Source organism: Aquarana catesbeiana, linkage group LG01 (genome assembly GCF_042186555.1).
Source record: "Aquarana catesbeiana isolate 2022-GZ linkage group LG01, ASM4218655v1, whole genome shotgun sequence".
NCBI lineage: Eukaryota > Metazoa > Chordata > Amphibia > Anura > Ranidae > Aquarana > Aquarana catesbeiana.
In genome coordinates this window covers 289788126-289810387 of record NC_133324.1, presented here as the reverse complement: position 1 = coordinate 289810387, position 22262 = coordinate 289788126, and the positions used below count along the sequence as shown (strand labels likewise).

Here is a 22262-nt window from a genome sequence, read left to right as displayed (position 1 = left end):
GTATTGCATCCAAACCCTCAGACCTTCCATTTGACGGCCTGGGGGCTGAGCGGCGCATCCTACAGTTAAATGGGTGTTCAGAGAGGGTTATTCATACTGTCCTGGATAGCCGTAAGTTGGTCACAAGAAGAATCTATGGGAAAGTTTGGAAAACTTTTATTTCCTGGCAAAGGAAATCTGGTTTAGATTCTTTTTCCCTTCCCGCATTTTAGATTTTCTGCAGGAGCGAGTGGAAAAGGGGCTATCTGTCAACACCCTTAGGGTTCAGGTTGCTGCCCTATCTTTATTTTCAGAGAGAAGACTAGCGGAAGATCCCTTAGTCAGGAGGTTCCTTTTAGCCAGATCTAGACATACTCCCAGGATCCTCAAACATGTTCCTCCCTAGGATCTGTCGTTAGTATTAAATGCACTAACAAGGGCTTCTTTTGAGCCTTTGCATGAGGCTTCCCTGAAAATTATTTCTTTGAAGTTGTCCTTCCTTTTGGCTATTACATCAGGGCGAAGGATTTCTGATCTAGAGTCTCTTTCCTGATTTTAGAGGACAGGGTGGTGATTAAACCCGATCCACTCTATTTACCCAAAGTTTCTTCCAACTTTCATAGGTCCCAGGAGGTAGTCCTCCCTAGTTTCTGCACCTCTCCCAAGAATACGGAAGAGGAAAGGTTTGGTCTTTTAGACGTAAAGAGATGTCTTCTGCTTTATCTAGAAAAGACCAGTGGGATCGTCCGAGCGAGAGCAATAATTCTAGCACTAGACCTCCTCGGTAACTCTAACCTGGTAACCGTAAAAAAAAATTGAAAGCGTCGCTTATGGAGAATTTTAGGTACTGTAGTTTGTCGCCATTCCACGAGTGCGTGCAATTATAAAGCGTGACATGTTTGGTATCTATTTACTCGGCGTAACATCATCTTTCACATTATACAAAAAAATTGGGCTAACTTTACTGTTTTTTTTTTTTTTTTTTTTAAATTCATGAAAGTGTCCCTTTTCCCAAAAATTTGCGTTTAAAACACCGCTGCACAAATACCGTGTGATAAAAAAATATTGCAACAATCGCCATTTTATTCTCTAGTTTCTCTGCTAAAAAAATATATATAATGTTTGGGGACTCTAAGTAATTTTCTAGCAAAAAATACGGATTTTAACTTGTAAACACCAAATTTCAAAAATAGGCTTAGTCATGAAAGTGTTAAAATGCAAATAAATTTATAACGTTTTTGAATTGCGTTTTTCTGGATATTTTTGTTCTGTCTCTGTTAAAATAAACCTACCATTAAACTATGGACTGATCATTTATTTGTCAGTGAGCAAACGTACAAAATCATCAGGGGATCAAATACTTTTTTCCCCTCACTGTATACTGGAATTTTATTTATTTTTTTATATAATAGCTTTACTTATAGCAGGACGGTGAGAAATCTGACATCACCAGTGCCATTATTACAGTGATCAATGCTAATAATATGCACTGTCACTGTACTAATGGCAATGGGCAGGAAAGGGTTAGCTGTTGTGCCTAACAAGTGTTTGTGTGTATCATGTGCTGCTTTTACTGGGGATCTAGTTTTCTTTGCATGCTTAGCAGGGAATGAAAAAGCAATCAGCTGTCACTGAACACAGCTCTGTGTTTACACTCAGAGCTGTGTTCGGGGGAAGATCAGAGCCAATTGCCAGTGGTCAATCACTGGCCGGGACTCGGTGATCGGCATGTGCAGTGACGAATCACAGCTGGGCAGGCGCACAATCCCCCTACCTGGAAATATAGAGTCACATAAATATGTGATTATGCGCAGCCGGCCTGCGCTGTCACAGTAAATGTACAGTGCGCAGTCGGCAAGTGAATATTGTACATTCACATCCCCCCACTTCCTGTCCCTGTGACCCCAGCACAAGAAATGAAAGGTGCAGGCGGCACAAAGGCCATGCTAACATGTCAGGTAACCCTTGACACCCCTCTAAAAAGCGGGTCATAGTAGATCACTTTTTAATGAATGTTAAGGAGGGATATTTTCCCTATTTCGTCTTTCAGGGCAGCACACTTGAGAGACCTCGGCTCCTCCCCTCTTAGGAAACACCGCCTCCACCAGACCTTTAAGTCGCCCCTTCCCTCCAGCCCGTCAGTTTTGGTGTTTCCTCCAGCAAGGAGACATCGCTAGGAACCTGGGCTAATTCAGCTGGTGAGGCTGAGGCCGGTGTAATCCTGGAAGGAGAGACAGAGGTCTCATAAACAGCAGAATGGATGGGGAATCTAGTTACCTGCAGTGGCATTGCGCTCGCTGTCTTCCCTTGGGGAAAGTGGAGGCCTGGGCGTACGTTTCTCCACTGCCTGGGTAGGGCGTTGCGGAGGTGTCCAGATCCCACTCGCTCTGGGGAGTCAGCATGGAGCTCAGCGCTGAGTCGGATGACGGCCGACGTAATTTCCGGCGGGGAGGGCACTTCCGTTCGACCCGCGGCTTCCGGTTCCGGCCTGCAGGACGGAAAACGAACGGCGCGACGGCTGGTGCCAGCTTCATTAAGGCTGTAGTGACAGCCAAAGGAGCATCCTGAGGCGGACCACTCCTCTGGCCTGAGGGATGTCTGAGACCGATGGTTCCCGTTCTGTGCCGGGTGACGTCAGCACCAGCCACACTAAGGTAAGTGGAACCCTGGGGTGGTGTTCCCTTACCATGTTCCCACTTAGCTCCATGGGTGAACCCCCCCTCCCTCCTAGTGGTCAGAGGGGAGGAGAGGCACGTTTGGGACCCTGGTGGTGGTTGGTCCTGGGGGGTGCACTCCTGGTGTTGGTCACATGATTTTTATTTTTTAAAAGAGACTTGCTGATGCTGGCGGGGCTTGTTTTGTTATTTCAGGACAAATCTGCAGAGAAAACCAAGCCCTTGCATGTGTCCTAAGAAAGTGCCCATCATGTAGGAGTACTTTAGGGGAGTCCTGGGGGAACGTTTTGTGCAATAAATGCATTGAAAGCCTAGTCAGGGAACACTCTATGGAACAGAGCTCTGACCTGGCAGCTTCTGTTAAGGAGCTTTCCAGCACTTTTCAATCTTTTAAATCATTGTTTGAAAATTTTCAGCCTATACAGCCCCCAGCCGGTCCTCTGCCAGCGCAGCAAGATGTCGCACCGGGTCCTTCAGGTCCCTCCGTCAATGAGGAGTTACCAGGGGGCTTCAGAGAGGCTTTGGAGGATGAACCGGATAGTGCATCCTCCCATTCCTCAAGAGAATCAGACGGAGGGAAGGTGGACGGCGAGTCCTCCAGAACCTCCCAATATAAACTCTCCTTGGTGGAAGTGGAAGAGCTCTTGGGAGCAATCCACACCACCATAGGCATCCAAGAGGAGAAGAAGTCTCTGTCTCTACATGACCGAATATACGTGGGTCTTGGAGAGCAGAAGAAAAAGGTTTTTCCGGTACACGAGGTCCTAGTAGATACCGTTAAAAAGGAATGGCAGGACCCAGAAAGGAAACCTTTCTTTTCTAGAGCCTTAAAGCGCAGATTCCCTTTTTCAGAGGATGAAGCTGCTGTTTGGAACAAGTCACCTAGATTGGATGCAGCTTTCTCTCAGGTATCCAGAAAAACAGACTTGGCGTTTGAAGATATGGGGGTACTCACAGACCCCATTGACAAGCGGATGGACTCTCTACTTAAAAAATCCTGGGATTCCTCTCTAGGCAACCTTAAGCCTGCCATGGCCGTCACAGTGGTGGCACGTAACATGGAGCACTGGCTAACACATATAAAAGCTCATATTGAAGCTGGGACTGCTAAGGAGACGATTCTCTCCTCCTTCCCAATGCTTTTGAAGGGGATCGCATACATTGCTGACGTCTCAGCAGAGTCGGTCCCTATGTCTGCTAGATCTTCTGCTTTGGCCAACTCAGCCAGGAGAGCTCTTTGGTTAAAGACCTGGCAGGGGGACAATACTTCAAAAGTCAAGCTTTGCGGAGTCCCTTTCACGGGGAACTTGCTGTTTGGTCTGGATCTGGAGGCGGTTCTTGATCGAACGGCCGATAAAAAGAAGGCCTTCCCCTTAAAGAAAAAGTTGGGGGAACAGCCTAAAAAGAAAAATCGCAAAGGAAGTTTAATTTTCCGAGAGCAAAGTCTCGGAAAAAAGTTTGGACCAACAAGGGCAGAGGGTGCGGAGGAGCAATGTTTCTGGCCCTTCCTCCCACAGTGGGAGTCAGTTACCTCCAATCCGTTTATACTAGGGATTGTAAGGAGAATTCTCAAGCGCCCCCCCCCCCCCACACACACACACAAGCTGCTAGTCACGGACTTGCCAAAGTGTACGGAAAAGGCAGCGGCATTACTAGCCTCATTGGAAGATCTAGAACAGCAGGATGTAATATCGCGTGTCCCATCCGGAGAAATAAGCAGGGGTTTCTATTCCCACATCTTTGTGGTTCGGAAGCCTTCGGGGAAATTCAGGCTCATCCTGAACTTGAAACCCCTGAACCTATCAATCTCCTACAAGAAGTTTCGGATGGATTCCATTTTTTCCGTAAAAACACTACTTCCTCCAAATTGCTACATGGCGTCCATAGATCTAAGGGACGCCTATCTGCACATTCCGATCGCAGAGGACAGTCAGAAATTCCTCAGACTGGCAGTAAGGTCCGGGGAGGAAGTAGTGCATCTTCAGTTCCAAGCCCTCCCCTTTGGGCTATCCTCTTCGCCCCGGAGGTTACGGAGCAGTTTAAAAAATCCGATTCCTTTTTTTGTTTCTTTTTCAGGGGCAAGGATGGGTTCCAAACCCTCTAGACACACTATAGCCAGATGGCTAAGATTGGCTATCAGTCAGGCCTATATAGCAAAAGGGGTGGAAGTTCCGAAAGGTATTAGGGCTCATTCCACTAGGGCTATGGCAACGTCACAAGCAGAGTGGGCTGGTGCTACACCCGATCAAATCTGCAGAGCAGCAATGTGGTCAAGTTTTAAGACTTTTTTTGTTAAGCACTACAGACTGGACTTATTGTCTGCCCAGGACCAGGCCTTTGGGCGTAAGGTTCTACAGGCAGTAGTCCCACCCTAGGGTAAGTGCTCGCTTATCCTCTCAAGTGTGTTGTCCTGAAAGACGAAATAGGGAAAATCGAAGTTACTTACCGGTAATGTTTTTTCCAAGAGTCTTTCAGTACAGCACCGATACCCACCCAAAATGTTGTCTTGCCACTAGGACGTGAGAACATCAGGAATATGAAGATTGTTATGATGTGTTCTTATGTCTCCCAAACTGGCCGGAGGTTCTCGTGCAAAAACTGACGGGCTGGAGGGAAGGGACGACTTAAAGGTCTGGTGGAGGCGGTGTTTCCTAAGTGGGGAGGAGCCGAGGTCTCTCAAGTGTGCTGTTCTGAAAGACTCTTGGAAAAAACGTTATCGGTAAGTAACTTCGATAAAGGCGGGAGAGGCTGTAACATGTTCCAAAGGTGAACTAAAAGCGTAACTTCATCCAAAAGGGAAGTTACACACTCCCCCCTCCACCCACTTCCTCCTCCCCTTTACATTTGGCATTTTTTTTTTTTTTTTTTTTTTTTGAGGGGAAGCAGATGCCTGATTTTGCCAGGTACCCGCTTCCCTACTTCCTGTCAGATCGCCATGGTGAGGAACAATTACTAAGGTCTCCCTTAGTGAAAATGCCGACGCCTGCACCCGAAGCCGATTCAAGAATGTTCTTGGGTGAGGACATCACTGGATCCAGGGGCAGGTAAGTGTCCTTATTTTAAAAGTCAACAGCTACAGTATTTGTAGCTGCTAACTTTATTTTTTTTTTGGGGGGGGGGGGGGGACTGGAGCTCCTATCTAAGGTAGCCATAGAAGATATGATTTTCTTTCCTGCATCCACGGGTTACAGGAAAGAAAATGGGAATCCTTCCCGTGGAGCTCTTGTATTCTTCCAGCGGTGGAAGCCATCACTGCTGTGATTATTGCTAGCTGCTATAGCAATAATCACATCCTAAAAATAAGAAATGCTGGTTGTTCCCAAGTCAATCAATGGATCAACTTGGGTATAATTAGCCTGCCCATGCATGGTTCGAATCTCCACCAGTCCCTGTTGAACCGGCCGAGATTCAAACCTTCAATGGCTGGTTTTAGCCTTTAAAGAAGAGTTGTATCTACCTAAACACTTGTAAATGCACATCCCAGTGGTTATATGCGATTGGGTACAGATGAGCAACCCTTGATTCCCAGCATGTCATAACTGACAATAGTGATAGCGGTTACATATGCAGTGATGCTCCCAGTGATGGTAAGGGTGGTCCTAGATAACAAAATATTCAGGTTGTCTGGTTTAAGAAATGGACTCATTTGCATACCAGCAGCTATTTGTGTTTCTCAGATAAAATTGTTGAGGTTATTTTTAAAACATTTCCGGAATCTAGAGCACTGCAAATCCAAATTTAAATTAAAATGTCTTTAAATGTAGTTTGATGAAAAAAAACCTAAGAATCCCAAAATGAGGCAAAATGCCATTCTGTGATTGTCAGCCTTTTCTGACATTAGATCTCAAAACTAAACCTTAACACAAATGGTGACCTTATGGCCTCATTTAAATGGGCACAGACACCTGTTGTCTGTGAATGGGCCGTGTGTTTTATGCAGCTTGAGCCACCAGGTGCTGATTGCAGGCTGCACAGACGCAGCCGCTTGTCCCAAGTTGACAATCTTGCGGGCTTTGGTGAGTGTCCCCTAAAGCACACTGTCTGCGAAAGTGTCTGATCACTTGCACAGCTGACAATTATGGATAAGCAGCTATATCCATGCAGCTACTGAATGGACAGCTTGCACGTTGCATCTGGCAGCCCAAACTGCATAATCATGCAGCCCAATCACAGACTACGGGTTTCGGGGGCCCATGTGAACAAGACCTTGTATCTGCTTCTATTAAAGTCTAATGGATGCACATAAACACTAAAAAAAGCAAACCTGTGTTTTTAACAAATTTTATTAGCTCTTACGTCAGTGGGCTTATGTATTATCAGAACTTTTTTTCCATGCAAGCCAACATCATAAGTACATACAAGGTACATCAAAGCAACTTGGAAGCATCAGAAAACCTTCTGTATTTGACTTACTCCTAAGGACTATGGCACACTAGCAATCATCTTACTAGCGACAACGCACCAGCGACAGGATTGCTATGCACAGCAGAGAAAATATTGTCCTACGTCCACATGTTGATCCCACTTTGTACATAAGATGGTTTAAGAGGACCTTACTCCAAAGGTCTGCATGGCTCTTTCAACTTAATGAGTATTTCTGAACAGAGGCTATAAACACCTTGCGGAAGTCCTCCACTGCCATTGGAACGTGGTAAGTGGGCACTTGAGTGGGGCAGAGGTTACCTTTTATAGTAGAGTCAAAACTAATCGATTATGAAAATAGTTGACAGCTATTTTCATAATCGATTAATCGGCCAGCTGATTAGTTGGCCTGCATACAGAACGCATTATTTGTTTACATATCAGGAAATACAGTGCAGTACACATACAGCTCAGTACACCATCCATACATGTCAATAAGTGCCTGAGAACTTGTCAATGTAAATGTGTGAGGAGCAATGGCTCATTGGACATGTAGTCCTAGGCAGAAGGTGAGTGGTTCTAAAGGCTGAAGGTTTTTTTTTTTTTTTTTTTTTTTACTTAGGGACATTCTATACTATACTTTGCAGCTTGCTATTGGGGCACTCTGAAGGCAGGAGGAGCCAGAAGCGTCGGTGGGGGACCCCAGAAGAGGAGAATCAGGGCTGCTCTGTGCAAAACCATTACACAGAGCAGGTAAGTATAACATGTTTGTTTAAAAAAAATAAATAAATAATTTTAAAGACTGTGCAGGGAAGATCAGCATCTGAACCCAGAGAAGATGGAGGTAATAGAAGGCATTACAATTACATTTAAAGTCAACTTTTACCAGTATTGTGCTTTATATTTAACCACTTCCCGCCCGGCCTATAGCAGATTGACGGCCGGGAAGTGGTTCTGTTATCCTGACTGGGCTTCATATGATGTCCAGCAGGATAACATGCCGGCGCGCGGCGATCATGGCGTGTCAGTCTGACACGCCACATCTCCGATCTTGATAAGGAGCCTCTGTCAGAGGTGAAATACCACCAAAAGAAAGCTCTATTTGTGGGATAAAAATTATAAAAATTTAGTTTGGGTACAGTGTTGCATGACCGCACAATTGTCATTGAGCCCTGGTTCACATTGATGCTACTTTGAAATCGCGCTACTTCACTTGAAGTAGCACAATTTCAAACTAGCAAGGTCAGCGCCATTTCAGGTGCTACTTGATAGACATCTGTGTCTTACTCCTAGTTATAATGCCCATATATCCTACTTCTGAGTGTATTATTTTTATATAAAAAATATATATATACACACATTCACTGTTTCACAGTATAAATTAACCCCTTTATAGTAGCGATTATCTGCTCTTTTTGTACTATAAAGGGATCATTTTGTTTTTTTTTTGTTTTTAACCCCATGATGACAGGTGATACAAAAAAAAAAGCATGCTGCTGCTTCTACTAAATGTCTTAGACCTGGTTCACACCTAATGCATTTTTTGGTGCTTTTTGCAGAAACGCACTACAGTCCATTTAACGTGGTTTCCTATGGGGCACATTCACATCTATGCTTTTTTCTGCCGCTGCATATTTGGAAAGGGTCAAGGATTTTATTCAATGCAAAAACTGCTTTTTTTGGTTCAATAGACTTCAGTGGAGAAGCTGCAGAAAAGCATGTAGTGTGTTTTTGCTGCAATTTGTTTTTTGATCTGCCCAACAACAAATTGGCCAAAAAAACAAACAAAACGCAAATCGTGTGTGCAAAAATGCAAAACACACAGCAAAAAAGCACTGCAAAAACGCATCAAAAGCAAACTGCATGGGTGTGAACCGAGCCTTATGCTGGCCATACACGTATCGATTTTCAGAGGAGAATATTCATACGAAACATCTTTGTACATTTGTACATCATCAACCACTTTCACTGCTGATGATTGGATGGCGACAACAGCGTATTGTATGCAACATGCCATGGATGGACATGGTGGGCGGAGCCCACTTGTGTAGGTGTGGCAGGCTCTGGTGAGCGTTTACCCATACGTGTGATTGTGGGTATATTAAGGGGAGGGTAGAGGAGATCAAACTACCATCGCTATGGCTCAGAGGAAGAGGTTTCACCCTCATAAAGCATAAGCCAATCGCGATGTATATTAGTTCTGTCTGAAAATCGGCAAAAGAGTCTTGAAATTTTTTTTTTTTTTTTTTTTCTTTAAATAAAAATTTGATCTCGGAGTCTGATATTTACCAGATTCAACCTCTAATAGTATATCTCTTCTGTTCTGAGTGGATTAGAAATTTTGTTTCCTAACCATATAGTTGGTTATTCATATATACCACTGCATAGAGATAATTAAGAATAAATTGCCTTTTTTTATTTTAAACTTTGCATAGCAACTAAATTTATACACCACACTTTTAAGGTTATTATCGGATTAATCAAAACAATCGGCCAACTAATCGATTATGAAAATAATCGTTTGTTGCAGCCCTAGCTTAGAGTAAGGTAGAGGCAAAGGGCTGGGCACTTTTTATCTAAACTATATGAGAAACCCTTTAATGTATGACTCAAGATAATTTGCAATATAATTTGTCTTACCCTCTTACCTTTTTTCAGTCTATCACGTATTTGAGAGTGTTGCTCAGAAATACGACATTATGAATGATTCAATGAGCCTGGGAATTCATCGATTGTGGAAAGACTGGCTGATACGTCATATGAATCCCACTCCCGGCACTCAGCTGCTAGATGTGGCAGGAGGGACAGGTAACAATTTGAATATATAATGAATTAACTCAAAATGAAGAAGACGAGTTGCTTATTTACAAGCAGACCTATGCCAGTGCTAATTTTTGCACTTGGATTGGCAACAGGCTGTAAATAAATTCCGGGTACACTTACATACTGGTTCAGTTTTGGGGTAAACCTGTGGTGTTTTTTTTTTTTTTTTTTTCAGTCCAAGCAACTTTCATTGCTTTACTTCCTCTAATCCTGTTATCACCAGGGTTTGTGCATCCAGCTTTACCATATCAAATCGTTTGGAGAGAGTGCAGACACAGCCAGGCAACTAGCAAACACAAATGACAGCTCTTGATCATCTCACTAAAGTTAGAAGAGCTCCAGCAGCCCCCCTCCCACCAGAAAAATTCAAAGTCAGCAGCTACAAATACTGTAGCTGCTGACTTTTAATATTAGGACACTTGCCTGTCCAGGGATCCCGCAACGTCGGCACCCCAGCCGATTTTTCAATTGGCTCTCGGGTGCTGCCGCTGCCGTTCCTTCCAGCTGCGCTTTGTGAATGGCCCAGCAACAGGGAAGGGAGGGGGGGGGCTAAACTTCCGGGGGACATCTCCACGTCAAGGTCACCCGGAAGTGGGGATGGGTACCCCCCGAAAGGTGCCAAATGTGGCAGCGGGGAGGGAGCAAACAAGTGGAGCTTCCCCTTTTGGGTGAAGCTCTGCTTTTAAAGACATTTAAAAATACAGATTTTTGGATTGCAGTGGAGTGGGCGGCATTAGCGCCATCTGAAGTAGTGACATATATGTGCTACAGTAACTTTATACATATACACAATATCTAAAGGCATTTGAAAAATGTACAACCATAAACATAGGCAAAAAGCATAGTAGTCAAAAAGTATGATTTAAGGCCGCCTCCCAACAGCCCTTTAAGTAGGCTTTAATGACTGAGAGGTTGCGCAGCTTCTCTATCATGTGACCCCTGTGATTGGCTCTCACAGCTTGTCCTGCTCTGTTGGCTGCCAATCAGAAGCCGTGACCGAGAGCTGTCAGTGACTGGTCAATCAACGTGTTGGGAGGGCACAGTGAGTGGCTCTCAGTACACAACCTTTGGCTGCTGTGGATACATGTGTGGTAAAAGCACACTTTACATGCTTGCTTTTTTTTTAAATTATTTTATTTATTCAATCATAAGACAAATTCAAATACATATACAGAAAAACAGGATAACACAACATCAATTCTCACAATAAGAACTTATCCTTATATCTACCTTGCAATAAATTAAGTCGCTACCCAGACACTCCTCATCAATACAATATTCTTGACCAAGGATCCCGTGTCCTGCCAACTTATAGATTAAGACGAGTTTGAGACTGTTTTATACAAAAACAACAAAGCAAAACAAAACCAGAAAAAAAAAAGGGGGGGGGGGTCAAACCCCTCCATGGGAATACACCTCAATTGTGCTCGTAGATCAAAAGGAGGATTGAGATAAGATCTTACCTTAAATTAAGTACCCACTCTAACTACCCAAATTATTGTCAAGGAGGGTGCTTCCCTCCCCTGAGGCCATAAAAACATTCCAAAGTGACCAGGTCCTAGAGTAACGCTCCTGCTGATGTCGCGCAGAGAGAACCAAGTCTTCTAGTTTGTTAATCTTTTACTTTACGTAACCACATCCCTATTGTCGGGGGCAACAGTGATTTCCCTGTCAGGGGGATACATGCCTTAGCGACATCTAAGAGATGATGAATAATGGATTCCTTATAGACCTTTTCTGGTATATGAGACGCATGGAGGAGAAAAAAGGCCGGGTCTTCTGGTGTTTTACCATTCATAAAAATTTGGACAGTACGTCTAACTTCTGTCCAAAACTTCTTTAGTTTGGGGCACTTCCAAAAAATATGTAGCATAGTACCACTGTCTCTCTGACATCTCCAACACAGGTCAGAGGAGTCAGGAAAAATTCTCTTCAATTTCACTGGCGTTCTGTACCACCGAGTAAAAATTTTGAAGTTAGTCTCTTGAATTTTCGCACAGATCGATGATTCGTATGTAAATTTAAGAATATGTTGTAACTGTATTGAGCTAAAAGGCTTACCCAGCTCCTGTTCCCTTTCCTGAACACAATTTAAAAGATTAATTCCCTTAGGTGTAATCAGTAATTCATAATTGGCCGATAGGGTATGAGATATTGCTCCAGCCTCTGAGCACATTTTCTCAAAGGTAGTGAGGGACCTGGCAAACCATCCTGGGGCCGGAAGAGTGCTAAAAAAGTGGGTGATCTGAAGAGCACTCCAGAATCTTAATCTAAACTTACCCGCCTGCTCCATCAACTCCGGGACTGTCAGCCACGCCCCAGCTTTTATATAGCTAGACACCTGTACATAGCCCATATTCCATAAGTGCTTAAATGCCATGTCTTCCATCCCAGGAGGAAAGCGGGGTTTCCCAGTATCGGGTACAAGGGTAATTCCTCAGGTGTTATGCCCATACTAGGTAACAAAGCCGAACAGAGCTTGATAGTAGTACCTATTAAAGGGTGTTTGATAAGCTCTCCAGGAAGATGGGCAGAACACCAGGGGGTTCCGTCCAATGGAACGGGCAACTGGGCATGTTCCATCTGTACCCAAAGTTTAAAGTCTTTGTGTCTATTCCAATCAATTACTCTGCTCAAATGTGTAGCTTGATAGTATCTTCGTATATCTGGGACCGCCAGTCCCCCAAATCTTTTTGGAAGTGTTAGTTGGTTGCGTTGCAAACGAGGTTGTTTATGTGCCCAAATAAAATCAAAAATTAACCTCTGAGTTTGTTTAAAGTATGTAGATGGTATATGTATCAGCAATGCCTGTAGAAGAAAAAGAAATTTGGGGAGGATGCTCATCTTAATGATGTTGCAGCGTCCAAGCCATGAGTGAAAGCCCGTTTTCCAATTGTCCAATAAACTCTTGACTTTTTTAAGCAATGGGGGAAAATTTGACTCAAAGATCTTACCTATATTGGGTGGGATCAGCGTACCCAAATATGTTAGCGCTTTATCCGTCCATTTAAACTTAAAATGTTGCTTAAGTTGCTCAATTGATGTTTGAGGACAATTGACCCCCATTGCCTCCGACTTAGAAAAATTTATACGAAGATTGGAAATTAGACTATACTTCTCAAATTCTCTCATTAAATTTGGAATTGTGATCAAAGGGTTCGTAAGAGAGAATAGCATATCGTCTGCATACGGTGAAATTTTACATTGGGCCTCCCCTATCTGTATTTCTATGATATCCTGATTTAAACGTATTGTGCAGAGAAACAGTTCCAGTGACAGGGCGAATAGGAGTGGTGACAGGGGACATCCCTGGCGTGTCCCATTAGAAATTGAAAAGGTTTCTGATAATACTTCGTTAGCCCGTACTCGGGCTGCCGGGCGAGAGTAAATGGAGGTGATCCACTGCAACATTTTACTCCCAAAGCCTCCATATCGCAGAACTGCCAACATATAACTCCAGTTCACCCTATCAAAGGCTTTCTCCGCATCTGTGTTTATAAACAAACATTGTGTCTGTGTTTTATTCGCTACCTGTAAAAGATTCAGGACCTTCGTAGTATTATCTCTTGCTTCACGTGTGGGAACGAATCCCACTTGATCCAGGTGTATCAGATTCGGGATATACTGTTGGATCCTTTTTGCTAAAATTTTGGTAAAGAGTTTGTCTAAATTAAGCAGAGAAATCGGTCGATAGCTTCCACAGGAAGCTGGGTCTTTCCCCTCCTTCGGTATCACTGAGATATGGGCTAGCAAGGTGTCCTGTGTTAATGTTGCTGGCGAACCAAGAGCATTAAATAATTTAACCATATATTGAGCTAAAGAAGGGAGCAAGATCTTATAATATTGGGCCGTCAAGCTGTCGGGACCTGGTGCTTTACCCATTTTAGTGGCCTTTACAGCTCCTTGAAGTTCTTCCATAGTTACGGGACTTTCAAGGTTATCTCTATCCTCATCCGACAATCGAGACATTAATGACCACGAAAGATACCGGTCTATCTGAGCTTGAGTAGGGGGTTGCGTCTGCAAATTATATAAAGAATTGTAAAATTTTTGAAATTCTCGAGCTATGTCATATGGTTTCCTGACCTTGAGCCTATTAGATGTAACCAAGTGTGGGATATAGTTCCTTAATTTCTGCTCACGCAAAGACCTAGCTAAAAATCTTCCACACTTGTCCCCAGACTCGTACGAGAGCTTCCTACAGGTTTGTAGTGCTTTTTTTAGAGGGGGTTCCTGTATGTCTAACTGCAGGTAACGCTGGTGCTGTTCTTGACCAGAAACATCCATTTTTTGTCAATAAGAGGTTTTCTTTGGGTGTCTGTGCCCCAAAAATATCCTACTTAAAGAATGGTCATCTAATGTTTTTGGGTACCTTAAAGGTACATTCCAGGGGGCGTGTCCAAGATGGCCACTGGAACAGTCACTCCTTGAGTGAGCTCCGCTCTACTACCTGGCTTTTCACTCCTTTCCCTGCAGACTGAGGGCTACAAATTACCTGAAACGGGAAGGGCTTACTCCTGGGACCAGCATGACCAAAGGGAAGGGCACCTCAACCTCCCGCAAATAGCAAGGTAAGGCTCTTCATAGTACCGTGCCACAGCACCTGCCCGCCGGAGCAAGCAGTATGGTGTCTCAGATGGAGGACGCAGGCCCATCGCTGAGGGAACAATCGAACATTGATGCCCTGATGCAGGCGATCACCACATGTCAGACCACCCTCATGGGAAAGATTAACACAATGCAGCTGGATATCAGCCTGATTCGGCGTGACATGGACGGCTTTCACGCCCGGCTCTCAGAAGAAGAGCAATGTGTGGGGGACTCGGAGGACACTCTCCAGGAACATATTGCCTCACTCCGCACAATGCATACTAAGATGAGGGCTTTGGAGAACTGTGGGCGGAAGATGCAGAGAACCGCAATCGGCGGAACAACCTCCCCATAGTGGGTCCCCCAGAGGGCTTTGAAGGTAACAACCCAACAGCTTTCACTTAAAACCTGCTGCACACCCTCCTTCCCCGTGCCCAGTTCTCGGCCTTCTTCATTATGGAGAGGGCACACAGAATGCCTGCTGCCGTGGGTCCTCGGGAGCTTCTCCACGAACCTTCATCCTCCGCCTCCTAAACTTTAGGGAACGGGACCTGGTTCTCTGTGAGGCAAGGACAATTGATGTACTGCGCCATGAAGGAGCAAAACGAATGATTTTTCCAGACTACTCGGTTGAAACGCAGAAGCTTTGCAGTAAGAAGATCAAGTACAGCATGCTGTTCACGGCGGGGAGATGGTTTGTTTCTTCACCTCCCCTGAGGATGCGTCGCAGTGGCTGGATCCCTTGCCCAGGGGACAGGTCTGACCGTAAGCTGATCTCTTATACAAAATATTTCCCCTCTGCAGGCCTGGCAGGGCCCTAGTCCTCCCCATTCTGCCTGGATAGGTTGTTCTTTCCTTTTTGCTTGTTTGGGCTGGTAGGATGAACTTCCCTGTAAATACCGCTGGCTCAGTATGCCCTGACTAGGCCCCAGCACTAACCATGGCGGTGTATCTGCCTTCAGGCAGGCAGCTGATGACCTGGGATCCCACCTAGCCAAAGTTGGTAACCCAGTTTAAAATTTCTGCCCCCGAAGCGCTCCGGGAGAACTATTGATCTGGACTGTGACTTTTTGGTGCTCTACAGTTCACAAACCCAATTGGCAACAGCCAAGAACTGTTTTGGGAGGCAAGCAAACCGAAGTGTTGGGGGGGTGGGGACATTGTGGTTTTCAGTTATTCCATACTGTTTTAGTGGAGTTTTTTTCTTTTTCTTTTGTGATTTCCCTTTTACTCTTTTTGCTTAGACCAGGGATCCTCAAACTACGGCCCTCCCAGCTGTTGCAGAACTGCACATCCCAGGAGGCATTGTAAAACTCTGACATTCACAGACATAACTAGACATGATGGGAATTGTAGTTCCTGAACAACTGGAGGGCCATAGTTTGAAGACCCCTGGCTTAGACCTAAGGCATGTAGCTTTGCTCTCCCGCCACTAGGTGGTGTTGGAGACCCTCTCAGATATACTACAATAATGATGGGATACTGCACTGTTGTACTCTCTCTCTCTGTGTATATTGCTTGTGATGACCTGTAGTTCACCCATCTCTCTCTCTCTCCCAGATGTGATGGCACCTATTACTATCTTGTCCTGGAATGTTAGAGGCCTGAACTCCAGATTCAAAAGGTTGCTAGTGTTTAATAATTTGAAAAAATATAATCAACATATATGCTTGTTGCAGGAAACCCATTTACAGGGGGTCCCCGGGTTACAAACAAGTTAGGGACTGTAGGTTTGTTCTTAAGTTGAATCTGTTTGTAAGTCGGAACAGGTACATTTTTTTTTTTAAGTGTAGCTCCAGCTAAAAAAAAATATTTTTAAGCTTTTTGGATAGCATAGGGCAGGGTTAACACCCCTGTAACATTTGTTTTGCTGTTTGTGCCCCTGTTCAGAAGATTTCACCTCACTTTCTGTCCAAATGACAATTGGATTTTGAAAATTTTGGGTTGTTGTGGAAACAAGCCTTGGTGATAAAGCATCAGTGGAGGTGCCTTTTCCCCATAATAGCTCTTACAGGAGTGAATTTCCCTTCCTCTCACTTCCTGTTGTCTCCCTCCATTTGTAATTTGTCATTTGTAAGTCGGATGTTTGTAAGTAGGATGTTTGTAACTAGGGGACCCCCTGTACTTGGGAGCAGGATACTGGCACTTAAGAAGACCTGGGTGGGTTCCTACTACCATTCCACTTTCTCGACCTACTCAAGAGGGGTCAGTGTCCTGATTCACAAGTCCCTCCAGTTCACTCTTCTGGACCTACATTTGGATCCAGAGGGGAGATATGTGGTCCTCCATGCCCTGTGTGACAGACTTGAGCTCTTAATTGTAGGGATTTACATTCCTCCCCTGGCCACTCTTACACTGCTGCATGGGTTACCCCCCCTATTGGCTCGCTATCCTGTGGCTGGTATTCTGCTGGCTGGAGATTTTAATGACTCCCAATCCCAGTCTAGACAAATTTGGCAGTCGACTCGGGCTGAGGTATATGGACTTAGCAATGTATGGCGGTGGAAACATCCGGGGGAAAAACAGTATACTTGCCACTCTGTATCCTATAGTTCCTTTTCCAGAATTGATCTGATCTTTGCCAGTGACTCTCTGCTCTCCCTTACTCAGAAGGTTAAAATCTTACCCCATGGTATTTCAGACAATGCCCCGATGCTGCTTAAGCTACAAACAGACCTACCAGTTGGCTCTAGCTTATGGAGAATATCCGGCCTTTGGGTCACGGATGAATGGGTGGCCCCTGAGGTTGCAGGGGAGCTGGGTGTCTATTGGACACAAAACAAAGATTCAGCGGGACCATCAATGCTTTTGGATGCCTTCAAGGCATATGCTCGGGGCCAGTACCAACTGGTCATTGGGAGGGTCAGGAAAGAAGCAAGACTCACGTTAGAAGAGGTGGAAAAGAAGGTTCAGGCTCTGGAAACTAGATCCGTCTCTGCCTCTTTATCAGAAGTATATCTACCTATGCAGTCATTGTACAAGGAAATTTCACTCTTGAGAGCTGCCACCTGTAGAAAACTTATTTGAACTCAATCTCAGAGGATTTTTGAGCAGGGGGAAAAAACGGGTAGACTGTTGGCATGATTGGCTAAAGAACGCTCCACGACATCGCACATAGCTAATCTTAGGGACGACAATGGAGACTTGCAGGCCAACACTGAGTCTCAAGGAATGGTGCCCTCTCTAGACACTGAGAAGGCCTTCGACTCGGTGAAGTGGGAGTTCCTCTGGCAAGTACTTGAGAGATTTGGACTAGGCCCTTCATTTATCTCATGGATACAATTGTTATACCAAAATCCCTCGGATAGAATTTGAACTAATGGTAGGCAATTCTAGGCAAGGTTGCCCTTTGTACCCGGGGTTATTCACCCTAGCTATAGAGCCCTTGGCTATCCTTGTAAGAACTTTGGAGGTGATTAAGGCCCCTTTCACACGGGCGGACTGTCCAGGTCCGCCTGTCAGTTTTTTAGGTGGACCTGAACGGGCACTCCATACAGGTCGATGGAGTGATGGATGTCAGCGATGACATGTCTGCTGACATCTGACCCGCTCCGATCCGCTAAAGTGTGACGGATGGAAACCCTACTTTTCCTTCCGTCTGGCGGATTGGATGAAAACGGATTCTACTGTCCGTCTTCATCCGATCTCCTATAGAGAGAGCGGTGCTCTGACAGGTCTGTCCCTGCACAGTGTGCAGAGACGGACCTGTCATCTGCCTGCTCAGCGGGGATCGATGGAGTGATCCCCTCTTGAGCAAAGCGGAGCCCGTACACGGACACGTCTGTGTGAAAGAGCTCTAAGGGAAGAACCGTGGGACCATTAACCAAAAAACTCTCATTGTATGCGGACGACGCCTTACTATCTCTCTCTGATGCTTCTGCTTCCCTGGAAGCGGCTCTGTAGATTATAAACAGTTATGGATCCTTTTCAGGCATCCATATTAACTGGACTAAATCAATCCCCTTCCCCTTATCCCAATCACTCCCTCCTCCAGCAGCTCATGGTACTCTGGCCACGGTAACTACGTTTTAGATACCTGGGTGTTGAGGTTCAAAGGGATCTGTACCTGACTGATGATCTATACCCAATCCTTCAGCATTTTACGGCTAGGTGCCAGACTTGGAGGTCCTTGCCCCTGTTACCGGTTGGGAGAATTAATCTCCTTTTAAAATGATGTTCCTTCCAAAGTTCTTTATATATCTTTCCTAACACCCCGGTTCCCATTCCTAATGTCTTTTTTTCAGAAACTAGATCAAGTGGTGACCGCATTTATTTGGGTGGGTTCAGCCCCTTGAGTAGCTAGAGCTAAGCTGCAGATTCCCCTCTCCCTTGGTGGACTTGCACTCCCCTGCTTTAAACAGTATTGCTGGACTGCAGTTGTGGTGACAGTGCGCTGGTGGTTTACTCAATCACATACCAACCCAACAGTGAACTTAGAGGCTGCTATCCTAGGGTCCTACTCTGTATTGAGCAACTTGGTATTCCGTGGCCCAAAAGCACACCCAGACATGACGATTTTGATGTGCACAACAGTTTGAGTTTGGGAACAGACGTCTGCGAGACTTCCTGGAACCAACACAATCTCCCCATACACGACATTGTGGGGTAACCCTAAACTGTGACACCTACAGTCTATCCCGGATCTGGCCCTCTGGGCAGGGTTTGAGATAAAGGTTATCCAACAGATTATGCCTGCAGGTAGACTGCTCTCCTATGACAGCTTAAAAACCACCTTCCAATTCCCTTCACAAATGTTTTTTAGGTACTTGCAATTACGCCACGCCATACAAGCACAATTCCCCAATGGGGTTGAGGTACAGTCCCATGGAGTGGAGAGTTTTCCCATTTCCAGCAGGGTAGACAAGATCCTATCCTCCAATATATTTTTGGATATCTGTGAGGATTCCAGCAAGGAGCGTGGACTTTTCAATAAATGGAAAACAGATTTGCCAACCCTCTCTGATGACTGGGAAGAGAGGCTTCAACAATATATCCTGCTGATGATATATACAGCTTGAATTTTTGCACAGGGTGTACTATATCCACAAAGACTCTCAAGAATATACCCGACTCAGTCGGACCAGTGCCCTAAATGTACTAATGAGTTGGGTACTTTTTTACACGTAATTTGGTCCTGCTCTTGTATACAACAGTTCTGGGTGGACGTGATCAACTCTGTAGGAGGTCTACATATAACTATGAACCCAATCGTCCTCCTTTTGGGTTTATGTGATAATATTACACCCAATACATATAAACGCTTGTTCATATTCTACACCACCTTTTATGCTAGGAAGGCCATACTAACTAAGTGGAAACAACCTGAGCCTCCCAATGGAAAGCAATGATTGATGCTGTGCTGCCACTATATAAACTCGCACATATGAGTTGAAAATGCCTGAAATAATTTGACAAAATATGGGGTTGCTGGGTTAAGAGTTAAATGATCTTGCACCAGGTAGGTCAACTCTCTGGCTCACTGGACTGCCATCAAGGATTGCATCCCCCACTGGGTGCTCCCTGACCCCCCCCCCCCCCCCTCCCTTCTCCCTCTTTCCTTTCTATTTTCCTTCCCTTCATGATACAGACTATGCCCAACGTTCACCTGGACAATAGGCTGAATTGTAGCACCGGGGGAAATTTTATTGAAGCCTATAAAATTTAGTAACTGTCTTTACTACTCCCTGCGAATGTAACATTCAAGGTATTATTTTGTTCTGACTACATTATGTGCCTTATGAAACACTGTACTGTATAATTACATGCTGTGAATCGTTGACTATTAACTGTACTTCTATGCAAAATTATCTTTCCTTTTGGAGATAAATAAAAAAAATCTGTTAAAAATAAAAAAAAAGGTACACTCCAGTGAAACAATAACCTTTTAGCATTAATTCTTTCTGTAGATGCTGAATGGCTCTAATTATCATATTGGTGTTGTCTTCTGCAGCCTGACTACCCTTGCTAGCCTGACAACTATATTTAAATGTTCATCTGAGCCTTTGAATATTGTTTACTGGTTCAAACTCCTGCATCTCTCTGAATATATTGCAGAGAAGAGCAGTCATGACGATGGTGTGCAATTCTCTTCAGGAGCAGTGCGAGAAGCCTCATTAATCTGGCTATTTTATTTTACACTTAATTTTGTAGAGTTCAATTCAAAGCTCAACTCCAGGAAGATATAGAAATACAAATAAATGCAGTCCTGTATTTTTTTTTTTTAAATTGAAATTATATTTTAAATATAGCTAGTGTAAATAACTAAATTTTGATTTGATATTAGCTTTTTGCAATACCCTGTACAACACCATCAAAACTGGGACAGGGGGGTCAGTCTGGTGTCATGTATGTATTGTTGCTTAGGGCAAGTGGAAAGATGACCTCATCAGTCTGTTGCTGCTCTGTCACTGTCCAGTCACAGGCTGTGGTTAAGTTGGGTGCATTTTATGAATTCTGCAGAGCTGCTGTGTTTATTGAATAGTGTTCCCAATTCTTCAATCTGTTTTGTCTTATCTGACCAATTTCATATTATCTTTACATGGAGGTGGCTGTTAGCACAATATTATTTTCTATATATTATATTCTTTGCCTTGCAGGAGATATTGCATTTCGCTTTATCAATTACATACGTGCACAAAGGGAGAAGCTGATTCGCAATCAGTTAAAATCTCAGCAGAATCTGTCCTGGTCAGATATCTCAAAATCATACAGCCATGATCAGCTAGGGTCACTGATGGGATCCCAGGCTGTGATCTGTGATATAAATAAGGAGATGTTGAAAGTTGGAAAAGAGAAGTTACTGCAAATGGGTTACTCTGAAGGTAAGCTTAAGTTAACATACCAAGAAAACAACCTTTAAAGCAGTGGTTCTCAACCTTTCTAGTGCCATGACCCCTTGATAACATTTCCCAAGTTGTGGGGACCCCTAACAGAAAAATAATTTTCGTAGCGTGGGTTGTCAGCACCCAAGGCAAGACAAGTAATTTGCACCCCTAACCCACGGACATTTAGATCTCCGTGAGTCCCTTCCACTCGTACAGTATTAAAACCCCTCGTGGTACATTTTAGGATGTACCACTCTCTTTGTTCTCCTGTCTTTGCATTTTATCTCTATTGTAATTTCCTGTTTTTTTTTTTTTTTTTTTTTTTCCCCATCCCTCTCTCTAGCCATCTTTCTTGTTCTTTCTCTTATGCTTTCTCTCTGATTTTCTTTTGTTCCTCCCCCTCTTTTCCTCTCCCTTCCATGTATTCTTTTTTTTATTCCTTCTCTTACTCCTTGGTGGGTGGGTGGGAGGAATGGGATAAGTGGCAGTGCTGGTGGGGGGGGGGTTGGGATCAGTGGCAGTGCTGGTGGGGGGTGCGATCAGTAGCAGTGCTGGGAGGAGTTATGATCAGCCAACTTAGGTGCTCTTAAACAAGGTCATCTGCTGATACGAGAAATGTAGTGCAGACTTTTAATGGCAACTACAATCACAGGTAGTGTTACTCACTGTGTCTCCAACTTTGTGGTGTCTCGCAGCAGTGACACCTATGCAGAAATCAGGAGATAGGGTCTCCTCCAGCCCCTCCCACTTCACATTCCTCACCGGTCAGCTGACCTCTAGTCTCTGCCTCCAGCCATGCTGTGAACTGAATGGGCGGCTGGGAGAGCAGTGCGGGCTTCAGGAACAGTCCAGGATTTGGTGACCCCTGGCAAATCATGATTCAACCCCTGAGGGGGTCCCGACCCTCAGGTTGAGAACCACTGCTTTAAAGGGAAACTGTAGCAATTTTAATGCATTTTTGTTTGTTTGTGTGTGTGTGTGTGTGTGTGTGTGTGTGTGTGTGTAGATG

At 44.5% G+C, this 22262-nt stretch overlaps 1 protein-coding gene across 1 annotated transcript in view; it reads left to right on the top strand.

Annotated features, from left to right (window-relative positions):
- Positions 1 to 22262, top strand: part of COQ5 (coenzyme Q5, methyltransferase) — a 45707-nt gene that overhangs the window by 7149 nt on the left and 16296 nt on the right. Inside the window, exons 2-3 of the mRNA XM_073629300.1 lie at positions 9675 to 9824; positions 21026 to 21250. Coding sequence (XP_073485401.1) covers positions 9675 to 9824; positions 21026 to 21250 — 375 coding nt within the window. The remainder of the gene's footprint in view (positions 1 to 9674; positions 9825 to 21025; positions 21251 to 22262) is intronic.